This window comes from Dermochelys coriacea, chromosome 11 (genome assembly GCF_009764565.3).
Source record: "Dermochelys coriacea isolate rDerCor1 chromosome 11, rDerCor1.pri.v4, whole genome shotgun sequence".
Taxonomy (NCBI): domain Eukaryota; kingdom Metazoa; phylum Chordata; order Testudines; family Dermochelyidae; genus Dermochelys; species Dermochelys coriacea.
In genome coordinates, this window is record NC_050078.2 from 42,626,618 (window position 1) to 42,644,210 (window position 17,593).

Consider the following 17,593-nt stretch of genomic DNA (forward strand, 5'->3'; position numbering starts at 1 on the left):
AAATCACTACAGGAGGGAGAAAGAGGGCACTGGAACCAACACAATTTCGCATATAGCCCATTCAGTGGGGGAGGAGGGGGAAAGAAACCTCCCACTCCCTGGGAAAACTGGTTGGGCTGAACTAGGGGATAGGAAGTGGATGGGGGGCTACAAGCCATTCCCTGTTTTAGTCAAGGAGGCAGAAGGGGCAGGAGCTGGTAAGCAGTCTCATCCTGGCTCCACGGGGACACAAAAAGGGGAAAGGAAGGGGTGCACAAAAGGGAAGGCTTCATTCTCCTTTTCCTCTGGCACCAGTGGAACTGGGTAGCAATAGTAGAACAGGTTCACAAAGGGAGGCAGAGCTCATTAGAGGAGGTATAGGTACAAGAAGGAAAAAGGAGAAGGGGAGCGGGCCCCACCCACAGCAGCTGCAGTGTACATGAATGTTTAGGGAATCATGGTGCAGTTTTTCTCTGCTGTAGCCAGAACACAACAGGATGGGGGGAATTTGCATTACCCCCCCAAGTTAGTTTCATTACCACAGGAACCCAGAAAGCAATCAAATCACACACAGGGTGGATCCAGTGCAATTGGTTGGCCACAGGGCAAGCCAGAGGCACAGTTCACACAGCAAGGGCAAGTGGCTGGGGGGAGCCTGGGGTAGTACACTGGAGTATCAAAGTCAGCTTATCAGGCTTGGGAAAATGGGGACTCCAGGTGCAGCTCTCACTCACCCAGCTGAGCTAGCGGCATTGATGGGGTATCAGTTAGCATGGAGCTGATGCGAATAATTAAGTGTATTGTGTCTGAGGTTGTTTCCACAGCACTACAGGCTGTACAAAGCAGAACAGGTCATGCAGATCCAGGACATCCCGCTTAGGTAATTTCAGGAGCAATGGTAGATGCACAGGGCAGAGATCGCCATCCATGAACCCAGACAAATGCTGTTCAGGGTAGGGAACCTCAGCGTAGCACAGTTGTAAGTGCAGTCCAGAGATCAGTGGCACCACGCACGTGGCACTGCTATGAGAAAAATTTTAATGAATTCATACAATTTCAGGAGCAGGAAGGGCAGTCGGCAATGTGGCCCATTACAGAGGAACAGGTGCTGCGGTACATGCTGTCACTGGCAACCCGTCAACTGGCGTCCTCCACAATTTCAAATCGCCTTTCGGCCATTACACTTGTCAAGTAGGCTAAAGTAGGCTACCCAGATCCTTGTGGGGGTTTCTTAGTTCGAAGGTTTTTGGTGGGATGGTCACGTAGCGGTGGACCCCCGGAGAATTCCTGTCATCCCATCAGGGTTTCCACGCTCAGGGACCTCCTTCACATCCTCGGTGTCCGATGTAATAGCGCACAGGTGTCCCTATTCAGGGCAGCATTCTTGACAGCATTTTTTGTTGCTTTCAGGATCAGTGAGCTAATGCCTGGGTCCATCAGGGATTCTACGGGAAAGGCTTTGGAATTTCGTGACATAAGCTGGCACAAGCATGCAGTGATACTACATTTGTAAAGGTCAAAGACTGATCCAGTTGGCTGGGGTGCATTTGTTACCCTATGGGAGGAGGTGAGCCTGGGGTCTGCCTCATTTGGGCATTAAGGGCCTATATGTCAATATGGTGGAAGGGAGAAGGCCCCTTTTTGTACACGGAGACGGGAGTCGCCTCACAGCATATCAGTTGATTACCATGTTGAGACGGGGGCTAACAAGGTTGGGGCTGCCAGCCCATGAATTTGGTTCCCACTCATTCAGAATCGGGGCAGCTATGGCAGCAGCGCAGATAGGTATGGAAGCAGAGGCTATTCAGGCGCTGGCAGTCTAATGCATACCGAACATATGTAAGACCACAGGTGGAAAATCAACACTGATTGGTTGTGTTCTCATTTCAGATACAGGACAGCCAGCTATACACAGGAGTGTGGCTCTGTGGGCACAGTATTGTGTTTTGGGTGCATAGGCATGCATCCAGGTTGCCCGAGGGCTCCCAACTGGGATTTGGTGGCGAAGCATTACTCAGTTGGCACGCACGGAGGAGCATGTTATGGGATCAACTGATACTGCTTTTGTATGCTGTGTGGGCACGTCAGCAGCCACCGGATATATTGGTGATACACTTGGTAGAAAATGATCTGGGTACACTTAAGGGGACGCAGTTAATCCTTTGAACTAGGAGGGACTGGATGCAGATCCTGGCAATTTTTCCGGGCATTAACATTGTCTGGTCAGATATGCTTCAGCGCAGGATCTGGCAGAGAGCCATGAACCCTGCCAGGGTGGACAAAACCAGGAAGTATGTGAACAGGGAAGTGGCCAAATTCTTGTTGCTCTTGCGAGGACAGTAATTTCACATCCTGGCATACTCTATGGGTCACCGGAGTTATTTCGGGAGGATGGGGTGCACTGGTCAGACTCAGGTGTTGCCATATTTTTGGCTGATATAAAAGAGGGCATTGGGAGATGTCTGGGAACCCAGCTGGGTGTGGGGAGGAGGTAGCCAAACTAATGGCTGGCTCTTCCTTGTGGCGGATGTTCAGTGCAGATACTCCATAAATTAAGGCACAAAAGAACGGATAAATGGCTTACAAAAGGAATTTAGGAGAGGTGCGTGGTAATTGAGCAAGCTGGGGGCAGTTGGGGACTCCTCTCATTGGTACAGCACGGAGCCAACCCTCCATCATTATAGTCCACCTTAACCCCTCCTATGAGCGGAGATGGTCGGTAAGGTCCTGGCCACGGAACTGCTGGAGGGACAAAACAGAAGGGGGGTGGGGAGGCAGCTGGAAAAAAGCACTCACCCCTCCCCCCCAAGTGAATTGTGGGGGTTTTCACGAGCACTGCACATTTTATCTGCCTGGTTAGTCCCAGACTTCTAATAATAATAAAGCTGCGGCCTGATTAAACCCATATCTAATGTTTCCTGTCATTCTCTCTGCATAGTCAAACAATACATAGGAAATATGGTAAAAGACCACTCTGGCCTTTAAAAAAAAAAAAAAAAGTGTCATACATGAAGTGGAAACTAGGTCAAATTATGAAGGATGAATATAAAAACCAACACAGGCATACATGGACAAAATTAGAAAGGCCAAGGCACAAGATGAGATTATACTAGCTAGAGACATAAAGGGCAACAAGAAAACATTTTATAAATACATTAGAAGCAAGAGAAACAGCAAGGACAAAGTAGGCCCATTGCTCAATGAGGATGAAAAGACAACAGAAAACATGGCAATGGCTGAAATGATACATGCCTTTTTTGTTTACATTTTCCACTAAAAAGGTTAGCCGTGATTGGAGAACTAACATAGTAAACATCAGTGTAAATTTAAGTGTGCTATTAGGATGGATACTCCTGGGGGAATTCTGTGCCAAAAATTAAAAATTCTGCATATTTTATTTGTCAAAATAACACTACATAGTCACACCAGTTTCAATTACTTTGGTAAGTTATTTCAAAATACCTGTCAGCAACTATGTCTGTAACAATACACACACAAAAAAAAATTCCCCAGGAGTAGAGTTGCAGAGAAATTGATTTCTTCCTCCTCCTCCCCCAATCAGAGCCCAGCGGGAGGGGGAGACACCCACACCCCCTACTCCCCAGAGCCCAACTGCAGGGTGCCACCCAACCCATACACTCCCCCGCCCCCTACCGAGACACTCAATGCACCCCCTCCCCACCAGAGTCCAGCTGCGGGGTCCACCCCAGCCCAGACACCCACACCCCCTGCCCCCCAGAGCCAAGGGATCTACAGGGAGAAACAGCCTGATGCTAGGTCCTGGGCTTGTATGTTGTTTCCTGCACACCACCTCCTTCCTTCAGGATATGCTGAGAACTACAGGAGCCAGGAACCCTCCAGCTCCCTCCCACTAGCAGCAGTATTTTCTATTTGTAAGCTGAGCTCTGCCAGGTCCAGCGGTCCCTAGTGGCAGCCAGTAGCTCTGCAGCCCATTTCTGTCAGAGAAAAAGGAAATTCTGCGCACATAACATTAATTTCTGTGTAAATTCTGCATGTGCAATAGCACAGAATCCCCCCAGAAGAAGATGGAGAGGACCTTGGAGAATAGTTTGGGTGCAGACAAGAGGCCAAACGGGAGCACTCTGTACCGGTAATAGTCCTGCCAAAGGTAAATCAGAGGAATCTCCCAAAACGGTTGAATTGAGACGTGGAAGTAGGCATCCTGTAGGTTGACAGCCAAGAATCAATCTCCTTGTTCCAGTGATGGAATAATGCCTGCTAGTGAGACCATCCTGAACTTCTGAAAACTATAAACTAAACGCTATCAATATAAGGAGAGGTAAGGAAACTGGACTGCTACTCACTCCGTTTTCAGGCCAAGGGCAGTTGAAAAGGAACTGAGCATGGTTTGCCCACGCAGTGCTAGATAACGTTGAGGCAGACCACAGCTGCTGGCTGAATGGACACCGCTACCTAAAATCCACCCAAGTGACAGTTACCCTGACCTCACCCACGCGTAGACAGCGCTATGTTGACAGAAGCGCTTCCTCCCATCAACATATTTACTGTCTCTGGCGGAGGTGGATTAACTACGCCTATAGGAGAAGCCTTCCTGCCAGCATACACACATCTTCATCAATGCAGCATTTTAAGCATAGAACTGTCCTTAGAGAAGTTAGATGTCTTCAGGTTGTAGGGCCTGATGAAATACATCCTAGAATACTTAAGGAACTGGCTATAGAGAGCCAACCCTTTAGCAGTTATTTTTGAGAACTCATGGAAGCTGGGAGAGATCCCATGTGCTGCAGGTTGGGTTGGAATTCCAATCAAAACACCATCCAGGAAGGGACACAGGTGAATGCCCTGAGACTTGTGTCTAGCTGTCATCACCTGCATCTTCACCAGCAATGTGGTGAAGACACTGGGGGGGGGAGCGGGGAACAGAGACTGAATGGAAGTGCTTGGTGTTGACAGTAAGGCTGTGCAAATCTTAGCAGCCTGTGGTGGTACGATCACATGGGACTATAAAGATATGTATCTGCTGGATCCACAGCAGCAAGATAGTCCCTTTAGGATGGGGATGCTACCACTAAAGCTAGGCTCTCCATCCAAAATTTAACTTATTTCATCCATTTCTTGAAATGCTTGAGGTCCAGGATGGCTCTGACTCCAATGGTACATTTTTAGACACTGAACAAAACGGAGTACAAACCTAAGAAATTTTCTTCTGAAGGAACTCCTTCTATTGCTCCTATGTCCAATAGACGCGAGATTTAATTTAATACCAGCTCACACGACAGGGTTGCTCAACATGGGGGACTAGGTGGAGAAGGTATGGGATGGAGCTCTTAGTTCAAGTATCTGCAACTCAGTATCTTTCTTGCCCATCTCTGTCAGTCTGATCAATACGGACCATTCTTCTGAGAAAATTCTGCCTTCTAGATTCCCAACTGGGAGAAGGCACATTTGTTCATTGTCATAGTGGGCTCTTACAGTCAGTGGAACCACTCTGGATTTTCCACCCATTCCCCAGTTCTGGGGCTTACCCTGATATACCTGTCATCTTTCCGCTAGTATTTCTGTGAGAAAACTGGACAAAAGGAAAATTTCTGTCTGGGTTTATAGTCCCTCCTTAGAGCACTGAGTGAGGAGGGAAGAGGAAGGACTATTTTGGTTTGGTAGAATTTTCTGCAAATATTTTGTCTAGTTTTTCCCCAAAGAGGAGAGAATCTGTGAATTTAGATGAAGACTGTATTTGTTTGAAGGGATTATTGACCTCTTCCAGGGGTGAAACTATGCGTGGCCCACGGCTTGCTCAAATGGATACCATGGCCCTGCCCCAAAAAAATATCACATTGCATACACTGAAGCATTTGCCAACAAATGTTGTTGCTAAGGAAAGTTTCTTAAGTTTAGACTGGAAGTCAGGTGTTCATGGCCTTAAGGTCATCCAGCCAAGCACTGTGGTTCTTGTCTTGCGAAGCAGGTATTTGCCTTTAGCCTTGTCCTATTTCAAATGTCTCATGGGGAACACTGTTGCATTTTTTACATGTCCTGCTCAGAACATGAACGGCAGTAGAGGAAGAGATGTCTGAGTCAGAAGACTTTTTGGTACCTTTTCTTTCCCTTTTTAGATTTTTTTTTTTTTGCCTTCTTAGCCTGCTTTGCAACAGTGCCAACCAGCTGTGGCTAGAGCATGGTCTTTTGTAGTTTGCTTTATGCAATACCTCGAGACCCTTGGAAAGGTGTCCCTCAATGTCCCCCCCCTTGGGTCCCATTCCTCTTATCCCAGGGATAGTCTCATTGCCAGAATTCCCTGTTTGAGCTGGCAAGAAAGGGAGTTGAGTACTAGCCCTGTTGCTCTCCCCAAGACTGGTTGGCTGGCATCCTCCTCATCCCTGCTCTGCAACTCCATATCGGGTGTTCCGTGCTGGAGTCTCAGCTTCTTGGGGCACGGAGGAGGGGACCCAACACGCCCATTCTACTCAAAACCCTGTGCCCTAGCAGTGCAGGGGTCAGCTGAGAAAAGGCAGGGCACAATTCGCCCTCCAAAGAGCATGTAAAAGTTGCCTTGCAAATACAACACTTTTTGGATATACCTTGGTGTCTGAACAACAGCTCTGCCATGTTTGGGAAGTGGTTAGGGGAGGAGAGCAGGGACGCACTATAGTACCAGCTCCAGTGGCTATGACCACTGCACTGCTCAATATGGAGGAAGGAAGAATAAAGAAAGGCTGCTTACTACTGCCCCCAAAAATGAATAAAATAGGCTATTACAGAAAAGTCAGGAGCAATGTGAACTGCCACTTGACTGCAATCATGGCAGCACAAAATCTGGCAGCAGGCCAGAGAAAGGGGCATGGCTAGCACAGGCTGCGCTGCAGCTTTGAACTGCCTCTGGAAACTACAGACAAGAGTGAAATAGTCTATTATTAGAATTGTGGGAGATGCTGGGCTACAAAGGAGGGACTTCTCCTTCACCAGCATAGGATGGACATGATGTGGCACCCCCACAATGCTTTGCACATGATCATTCTAGCATGCTCAACAAGAACGCTCCAACTATGGGCCCTCTCTCAATGAGAGCAAGAGGAGCCAAGCAAACAAATGATCCTAGACACCAATCACTGGGAATAGCACAGCATCAGAATTTGTTCAGATTTTGGGAGCAAATCCCAATTTCAAACTCTGGAGGACTTTTTAGGCCTTTGGAGCTTAGCTGAAGATTACGTGCTGAGCTCTGAAATGATCAAGTCTGATCAAGATCAGGTTATAGACATTTCTATTACAGATTTATAATTGGGAATATAATCCTACTTATAGATGACACTTATAGATCTGGATGCAAGTTGAGATTTTGTAGTGTCATGCACACAGAAGCACGAGCTGGGATATCCATCTAGGCAGGTATGAGCTTTCAGATTACACTAAAGGTCAGTATCATCTCCCTCATTTTGAGCAAGACTGGATTGAGTTATGTCAGCGTACTTTAAACGGAGTGCATCTAGCTCCCTCAGTGTAAACCTAGGTTATCAACAGAAAACAAAGCTTTAATGATTTTAACCCAACAGACCTCGCAGCAGTGATAATTTAAAAAAAAAATACAGAAATATGGTAATCTTTTACATCATACTGATTTTAAAAAGTGTGAACACAAATCAAAACATACTTGTACAGGAAATAATGATACATTTAACAGCACACTTTTTACTTACATATTCCGGTTTTAATTTCTTGTCCCCTCCTCTCACAGCTACTTTTTCTAATTTGTCTATAATTGGAATGATCATTTCCTCATCTTTAAGTCTAAGTTCTTCATGTATTATTTCAATGTCACGAACGGGATCTACACTTCCTTCAACATGAGTGATATCATCATTTTCAAATGATCCTAAAACAAAAGAATACTTAAATTAAGTATTAAACCTAAATAAACAAAACACAACATTAACAGTATAGTAATAATAGAAAGTCAAAGATGAAAAAAATAGATCATTCTTCTCCCAGTGCAGAACAGTTGCCTACAATATTCTGCACAATATTTAATGTTAATTTACAATACTATAGTGCTTCAAGTGCTTAGCAATTCATTCTTAACTAATGAATTACACCATTATTTCAAACTTTACGGGGACATGTACAGAACAGTAGTCATACCAGCTACAATTCAGAAAAACACTTAAGCACTTAAGCTTATACACATGCTCAAGTGCTTTCCTGAATGAGGATGCATTTAAGCACTTTCCTGAAAGTCGGGGCCATTTTACTTAAAAATGTCTCCGCTATCAGCAGTAAAACATGGTACCCCAATTGAAAATACCTTTGTATTGATTAAAATATGTAATGGTGGTTTGAAGAATGAAAGAGACCATCTAAAGACTCATCCTAACACTATCATTAGCCACAAGTTTTGTACATAAAATATACATAGGAAGTTCTAGCCAAAGAATTTAGAAGTTCTGAACCACATTGTTTAGGGTTTCCAAGGGAAACAGGATTTAGAAAAAGGCCTGAAATCATCTGGCAGACCTTTTCCCTGCTTCAATCTACTTTATCACTGTGGTTCTGACGGTGATTGAATAATGAACCACTCAGACACACAATTTACACAGCAGCTAATTTCATCGCCCTGATTTGAGGGTATGGTTTTTCGGAGGCCATCAAAGAAGCGGAGGAAGGTGCATTTGTCATATATGAGTGACAACCATATACAGCATCTGAACAAAATGGTGCTGGGCCCTTATTAGAAACACATCTATTATCACATATTTAAAGTGCAGCTGAAGCCATAATTTCAAATTGCCAACTGGAAACATAAGGGTAAAAAAACCCAGATATTATTGAAGCATGTGTACTGACTTTATGCCCTTTTGAAGACAATATAGCAACATAATTCAACTGTGATTTACTCTTAAATTATCAGATAAGGAACAGCATCACAAAAAATGAACAAACCTAAGGAAGTTTTTAAACGGGGGGAGTGGGGGAAGTTTGTGAAGTATTCATGGATCAATTTCATTGTAATGACCACTATACAAATTCCTTAGCACAAAAATTTACTTAGAAATTAAAAGACAGCCTGAAAAACAAAACTAATATATTTTTGAATATTACTGAATTCCTGGAATATAGCTCACCAAATGTGACCATCTTGTGAAGGAATAATCAATGGACTTCACCCTTACTGCACCAAATTTAGGGCAAGATATTTTCTACTCTAAATTAAAAACAATACTCCACAATTGCTAGATTGTGCAGAAAACTAATGTTCTATCACATTTCACTTTCAGTTTTCACTTTTAAATTAATTACTGAAAATAGTGGTTTTAGAATAAAAAGATTAAATTTAAACATTTTAAATAAACATCACGGTAAATATAGTAAGAATGTCTAAGCTACTCAGGTACAACAGCAGATCTGTAGCTTACAGATGGAATAAATGAAGATGCACACTGTCCAAACCATTTTCACATTGTAGAAAATGCTAACAGCAGCTTGGGAAACCCTTTCTTCTCAAATTCTCTAAAGCATATCAATTAGCTCCCTAAAACTAAAAGACTTGCAACCAAAAACCATTTTGAACATATACCAAGCTTAGCAATATAACATCTCGATATGAACAGAAATGTTATTAACAAGGATCCAGAGTAGCAGCTGTGTTAGTCTGTATTCGCAAAAAGAAAAGGAGTACTTGTAGCACCTTATAGACTAATAAATTTATTTGAGCATAAGCTTTTGTGAGTTACAGCTCACTTCATCGGATGCATTCAGTGGAAAATACAATGGGGAGATTTATATACATAGAGGACATGAAACACATGAAACAATGGGTGTTACCATACACACTGCAACCAGAGTGATCACTTAAGGTGAGCTATTACCAGCAGGAGAGCGGGGGAAGGGGGTATAATCACCTTTTGTAGTGATAATCAAGGTTGGCCATTTCCAGCAGTTGACAAGAATGGCTGAGGAACAGTGGGAGGGTGATAAACATGGGGAAATAGTTTTACTTTGTGTAATGACCCATCCACTCCCAGTCTCTATTCAAGCCTACGTTAATTGTATCCAGTTTGCAAATTAATTCCAATTCAGCAGTCTCTCATTGGAGTCTGTTTTTGAAGCTTTTTTGTTGAAGGATAGCCACTCTCAAGTTTGTAATCGAGTGACCAGAGAGATTGAAGTGTTCTCCAACAGGTTTTTGAATGTTATAATTCTTGACGTCTCATTTGTGTCCATTTATTCTTTTACGTAGAGACTGTCCAGTTTGACCAATGTACATGGCAGAGGGGCATTGCAGGCACATATCACATTGGTAGATGTGCAGGTGAACGAGACTCTGATAGCGATTAGGCTGATGTGATTAGGGCCTATGATGGTGTCCCCTGAATAGTTACGTGGGCACAGTTGGCAACGGGCTTTGTTGCAAGGATAGGTTTCTGGCTTAGTGGTTCTGTTGTGTGGTGTGTGGTTGCTGGTGAGTATTTGCTTCAGGTTGGGAGGCTGTCTGTAAGCAAGGACTGGCCTGTCTCCCAAGATCTGTGAGAATGATGGGTCATCCTTCAGGATAGGTTATAGATCCTTGATGATGCGTTGGAGAGGTTTTAGTTGGGGGCTGAAGGTGAGGGCTAGTGTCATTCTGTTATTTTCTTTGTTGGGCCTGTCCTGTAGTAGGTGACTTCTGGGTACTCTTCTGGCTCTGTCAATCTGTTTCTTCACTTCAGCAGGTGGGTATTGTAGTTGTAAGAATGCTTGATAGAGATCTTGTAAGTGTTTGTCTCTGTCTGAGGGGTTGGAGCAAATGCGGTTGTATCGTAGAGTTTGGCTGTAGACAATGGATCGTGTGGTGTGGTCTGGATGAAAGCTAGAAGCACATAGGTAGGAATAGCGGTCAATAGGTTTCCGGTATAGGGTGGTGTTTATGTAACTCACCTTGTAATAAGTTCTGTTCTTCAAGATGTGTTATCCCTATGTGTAGTACACTTCAAGTTGTGCATGTGCATCATATGCCCAGACGAGAGAATTTTCTTTAGCAGTTTCCCTGTAGGTCCATATATGCACCCCTGCTGTCCTCATGCTCTGCATCAAGAGAATAAAGGGGGCTGCCGGACTACTGCCATTTTAGTCTTTTTCCCTACCGCAAGTTCCCAATAGTTGAAAGCAGGCAGCAAAGACAGAGAGCTGTAGTGCACTAACATAGGGACAACACATCTTGAAGAACTCAAGTTACTACTAAATGAGTACCCCTCTTTCGAGTGACGTCTCTATGTGTAGTACAGCTCAGGTGATTCACAAACACCATCTTTATGATGTGTTAGATGCCTAGAGTCCAGTAATACAACAGATTTCAAAACTGCCCTGCCTATAGAGGCATCAGAAGCAGCTGCTTGCACCATTGCATAGTGTTTTAGCCCTGGTCTACACTAGGAGTTGAGGTCGAATTTAGCAGCGTTAAATCGATTTAATCCTGCACCCATCCACATCATGAAGCCCTTTTTTTCGACTTAAAGGGCTCTTAAAATAGATTTCCTTACTCCACCCCCGACAAGGGGATTAGCGCTGAAATCAGCCTTGCTGGGTCAAATTTGAGGTACTGTGGACGCAATTAGATGGTACTGGCCTCCGGGAGCTATCCCAGAGTGCTCCATTATGACCGCTCTGGACAGAGCTCTCAACTCAGATGCACTGGTCAGGTAGACAGGAAAAGGTCCACGAACTTTTGAGTTTCAACTTCCTGTTTGTCCAGCAAGGCAAGCTGCAGGTGAGTGCAGAGCTCATCAGCAGAGGTGACCATGATGGAGTACCAGAATCGCAAAAGAGCTCCAGCATGGACCGAACGGGAGGTACGGGATCTGATCGATGTATGGGGAGAGGAATCCGTGCTATCAGAACTCTGTTACAGTTTTTGAAATGCCAAAACATTTGTGAAAATCTCCCAGGGCATGAAGGACAGAGGCCATAACAGGGACCCGAAGCAGTGCCACGTGAAACTTAAGGAGCTGAGGCAACCCTACCAGAAAACCAGATAGGCAAACGGCCGCTTCGGGTCAGAGCCCCAAACATGACACTTCTATGATGAGCTGCATGCCATTTTAGGGGGTTCAGCCATCACCACCCCAGCCATGTTGTTTTACTTCTTTAATGGAGATGGAGACAACACGGAAGCAGGTTTTGGGAATGAGGAAGATGATGATGATGAGGTTGTAGATAGCTCACAGCAAGCAAGTGGAGAAACCGGTTTTCCCAACAGCCAGGAACTGTTTCTCACCCTGGACCTGGAGCCAGTACCCCCCGAACCCACCCAAATCTGCCTCCCGGACCCGCCAGGTGGAGAAGGGACCTCTGGTGAGTGTACCTTTTACAATACTATACATGGTTTAAAAGCAAGCATGTTAATGATTAATTTGCCCTGGCATTTGCAGCTCTCCTGGATGTACACCCAAAGCCTTTACAAAAGGTTTCTGGGGAGGGCAGCCTTATTCCGTCCACCATGGTAGGACACTTTACCACTCCAGGCCAGTAGCACATAACTGGGAATCATTGTAGAACAAAGCATTGCAGTGTATGTTTGCTGGCGTTCAAACAACATACGTTCTTTATCTCTCTGTGTTATCCTCAGGGGAGCGATATCATTCATGGTCACCTGGTTGAAATAGAGTGCTTTTCTTAAGGGGACATTCAGAGATGCCCGTTCCTGCTGGGCTGTTTGCCTGTGGCTGAACAGAAATGTTCCCCGCTGTTAGCCACGGGGAGGGGTGAGGGGCTAGCCATGTGTGGGGAGGGAGGCAAAATGCGACCTTGGTACAAAAGCACATGTGCTATGTATGTAATGTTAACAGCAAGGTTTACCATGAAAGAGTGTCCCCATTGTTCTATAAAATGTGTCTCTTTAAATACCACTGTGCCTTTTTTTTTTCTCCACCAGCTGCATGTGTTTCAAGGATCACAGGATCTTCTCCTTCCCAGAGGCTAGTGAAGATTAGAAGGCGAAAAAAACGCACTCGTGATGAAATGTTTTCTGAGCTCATGCTGTCCTCCCTCACGGACAGAGCACGGACAAATGCGTGGAGGCAGACAATGTCAGAGTGCAGGAAAGCACAAAATGACCGAGAGGAGAGGTGGCGGGCTGAAGAGAGGGCTGAAGCCGAAAGGTGGCAGCAGCGTGATGAGAGGAGGTAGGATTCAATGCTGAGGCTGCTGGAGGATCAAACTAATATGCTCCAGTATATGGTTGAGCTGCAGGAAAGGCAGCTGGAGCACAGACCGCCGCTACAGCCCCTGTGTAACCAACCGCCCTCCTCCCCAGGTTCCTTAGCCTCCTCACCCAGATGCCCAAGAACGGGCAGGATTGCCCAAGCAACAGAAGGCTGGCATTCAATAAGTTTTAAAGTTTTAAACTTTTAAAGAGCTGTGTGGCCTTGTCCTTCCCTCCTCCACCACCCCTCCCGGACTACCTTGGCAGTTATCCCCCATTTGTGTGATGAATTAATAAAGAACGCATGAATGTGAAGCAACAATGATTTTATTGCCTCTGCAAGCAGTGATCGAAGGGAGGGAGGGTGGTTAGCTTACAGGGAAGTACAGTGAACCAAGGGGTGAGGGGTTTCATCAAGGAGAAACAAACAGAACTTTCACACCGTAGCCTGGTTAGTCATGAAACTGGTTTTCAAAGCTTCTCTGATGCGCACCACGCCCCCCCTCTGCTTGTCTAACCGCCCTGGTGTCTGGCTGTGCGTAACCAGCAGCCAGACGATTTGCCTCAACCTCCCATCGTGCCATAAACATCTCCCCCTTACTCTCACAGATATTGTGGAGCGCACAGCAAGCAGTAATAACAGTGGGAATATTGGTTTCGCTGAGGTCTAATCGAGTCAGTAAACTGCGCCAGAGTGCTTTTAAACGTCCAAATGCACATTCTACCACAATTCTGCACTTGTTCAGCCTGTAGCTGAACAGCGTCTGACTATTGTCCAGGATGCCTGTGTATGGCTTCATGAGCTATGGCATTAAGGGGTAGGCTGGGTCCCCAAGGATAACTAAAGGCATTTCAACATCCCCAAAGGTTATTTTCTGGTCTGGGAAGAAAGTCCCTTCCTGCAGCTTTTGAAACAGACCAGAGTTCCTGTAGATGCAAGCGTCATGTACCTTTCCTGGCCATCCCACGTTGATGTTGGTGAAACGGCCCTTGTGATCCACCAGTGCTTGCAGCACTATTGAAAAGTACCCCTTGCAGTTTATGTACTCGCCGGCTTGGTGCTCCAGTGCCAAGATAGGGATATGGGTTCCGTCTATCACCCCACCACAGTTAGGGAATCCCATTGCAGCAAAGCCATCCGCTATGACCTGCGCATTTCCCAGGGTCACTACCCTTGATATCAGCAGATCTTTGATTGAGTTGGCTACTTGCATCACAGCAGCCCCCACAGTAGATTTGCCCACTCCAAATTGATTCGACTGACCGGTAGCTGTCTGGCATAGCAAGCTTCCACGAGGCTATTGCCACTCGCTTCTCAACTGCGAGGGCTGCTCTCATCTTGGTATTCATGCGCATCAGGGCAGGGGAAAGCAAGTCACAAAGTTCCATGAAAGTGCCCTTATGCATGCGAAAGTTTTGCAGCCACTGGGAATCGTCCCAGACCTGCAACACTATGCGGTCCCATCAGTCTGTGCTTGTTTCCCCGGCCCAGAATCAGCGTTCCACTGCATGAACCTGCCCCATTAGCACCATGATGCCCACATTGGCAGGGCCCGTGCTTTGAGAGAAATCTGTGTCCATGTCCTCATCACTCTCGTCACCGCACTGATGTCGCCTACTCACCTGGTTTCACTTTGCCCGGTTCTGGTGCTGCATATACTGCTGGATAATGCATGTGGTGTTTAATGTGCTCCTAATTGCCGAAGTGAACTGAGCGGGCTCCATGCTTGCCGTGATATGGCGTCTGCACAGAAACAAGGAGCGGAACGACTGTCTGCCGTTGCTCTGATGGAGGGAGGGGCGACTGATGACATGGCTTACAGAGTTGGCTTACAGGGAATTAAAATCAACAAAGGGGGTGGCTTTGCATCAAGGAGAAACAAAAACAACTGTCACACAGAATGGCCCCCTCAAGGATTGAACTCAAAACCCTGGGTTTAGCAGGCCAATGCTCAACCCACTAAGCTATCCCTCCCTCTGGTATTTCGGGCAGGACTTCATGGAAGGAGGGAGGAAGGGGAGAGCAAATAAATACAAAACAAATCTGGTCTATTTCTTGTTTTGATCCACTCCATCTTTTACATCTTTGGCTGGCAGCAGACAGTGCAAAAGGACTGCAAGCCATCCACATCTCCTGGCTGCTCGGCAGAAGATGGTGCAATAGGACTGCTAGCCATCCACATCTCCTGCCTGCTCACCATAAGATGGTACAATAGGACTGCCTGCAGGACTAAAGAGAATGACCTAGTTAAGTCACTCCTAATTTAGTCCCTGCACCCATATCTACCCAGGCACTCCTGACCGACCTTACCGAGGCGGCCAGGAGCACCTCGGACATGAGGAGGATGGTTTTCAGGCCTATTGTACTGTCTGCTGCCACAAGGCAATGGGTTGCTGCTGCTGCTGCGTAGCAATGCAGTACCGCATCTGCCAGCACCCAGCAGACATACGGTGACAGTGAGCTGAGCAGGCTCCATGCTTGCCGTGGTATGGCATCTGAACAGGTAACTCGGGAAAAAAAGGCGTGAAACGATTGTCTGCCATTGCTTTCACAGATGGAGGGAGGGCTTGATGACATGTACCCAGAACCACCCATGACAATGTTTTTTTGCCCCATCAGGCATTGGGATCTCAACCCAGAATTCCAATGGGCAGCAGAGACTGCAGGAACTGTGGGATAGCTACCCATACTGCAACACTCCGGAAGTCGACGCTAGCCTCAGTACTGTGGAAGCACTCCGCCGAGGTAATGCACTTCGAGCATTTTGTGTGTGGGGGGACACACAATCGACTATATAAAAACGATTTCTAAAAAACCGACTTCTATAAATTCGACCTAATTTCGTAGTGTAGACATATCCTTGTCAAGAGTGTGAACAGAATTCCGAGCTGCTAATCTGCAAATGTCAGTAACAGAAACATCTCTAAAGAAGGTATCAAAGCTGCCTGAATTCTAGTCGAGTGAGTTCTTATGCTGGCCTCAAGGGGATGTTCATCTCATAGCATTCTGACAGCCTCTGGGACGAGATGGGCTCTTCTTTTTAAAGTTCTGTGAATGAAATGAAGTGTCTCTAGTGGACTTTCAGACAGGGAGAAGCCAAGAACCCTACACACGTTCAGTGACTGCCGTGCCATCTCTTCTCTGCCTGAGTAGGGTTTAGGGTAAAACACTGGCAGATGCATATTTTGGTTGATGTGAAAGTCCAACACTACTTGAGCCACAAAATTAGGATGCAGCCTCATAGAAACCTTTTCCTTGTATACGAGGATGGGAGGGAGGGGGGAAGAGGCAGGTGGTGAGGGACTGTTATCAGCCATGAGTGTCCCTTGTTCACCAACTCTTCTATCCAGAAATGCTACTTTAATAGAAAGATGTAGAAGAGAGCAGGACACCAGGGACTCAAAAGGAGGCTTAGTGAGGGTTTATCAAGTTTCAAGTCCTAGGGCAGTACCATTTTCACCTCAAGAGGGAAGATGCAAATCAAACCCTTCATGAACTGGGCAGGAAAATACAGAGTTGGCGTATATTGGTGCTGATGGCCACACGTGTACTCTGATGGAGCTAACAGATAATCCCGAGGATTTTAATGACAAGTCGTAATTCACATGTCTGGATTTTAGCCTGTTAAGAGGCAATTCCTCATTGGTTACACAAAACAAATATTTTTCCACATCATTACTTGTAGGGAATTCTGCACCCAAAAATTAAAAATTCTGCACACAATATTTTCAAATTCTGTACATTTTACATGTCAAAATAACACTACATAATCATGCCAGTTTCAATTATTTTGGTAATTTATTTCAAAATACCTGTCCACAAGTCTGTCTAACAATTGTGATAGACCCAAGCCAGTTGGGTACAACAAAATAGTAGAAGGCAGATATACTGGCCACCGGATTAGCAGTTTTCTGTTCCCTGACTGACCAGAGCAGAGGCTGCTCCAGACTAATGAGAACACCTGACTCCAATTAACCTGGAAAGAGTTAGGTGAGGCCACTGAGGTAATGTGAACACCTGACTCTAGTTAAGTCCCTTCTGTTACTATAAAAGGGCTCACTCCAGTCAGGCTGAGGAGAGCCACGGAGCCAGAGGAGAGGAAATATGGCTGAAGGGCTGGTTAATGAAGACACCCTCAAACCATCGGTAAGGGAGCCCTAAGGTAAGGACGAAGAAGAGAGAAGCGGGAGAGCTGTGGGGAAGTGGCCCAGGGAAATGCAGCAACTCTGGCAGTGAAAGGTTGGCTGCCAACAGCTGCTACCGTTAGGGTCCCTGGGCCGGAACCCGGGATAGAGGGCGAGCCGTGGTTCTCCCCCAACCTGCCACTATAGAAACACCTCCTGGGAGGGGAAGACAGGCCCCTGTCAGGACAGGAGGCTAAACTGTTCTGAAATAAGCTCCTAGGGACAACAGAGACTGTGGGAGTTCTCTCAACAACTCCGTTGCTGGGTAATGATGAA

At 45.9% G+C, this 17,593-nt stretch overlaps 1 protein-coding gene across 5 annotated transcripts in view; it reads right to left on the reverse strand.

Moving 5' to 3' along the window:
• The window catches only part of OLA1 (Obg like ATPase 1), a 192,213-nt gene that overhangs the window by 82,951 nt on the left and 91,669 nt on the right, over positions 1-17,593 (reverse strand). For all 5 annotated transcript variants that reach the window (XM_043505304.1, XM_038421603.2, XM_043505305.1 and 2 more), the window contains exon 5: positions 7,656-7,831. In XM_043505304.1, coding sequence (XP_043361239.1) covers positions 7,656-7,831 — 176 coding nt within the window. The remainder of the gene's footprint in view (positions 1-7,655; positions 7,832-17,593) is intronic.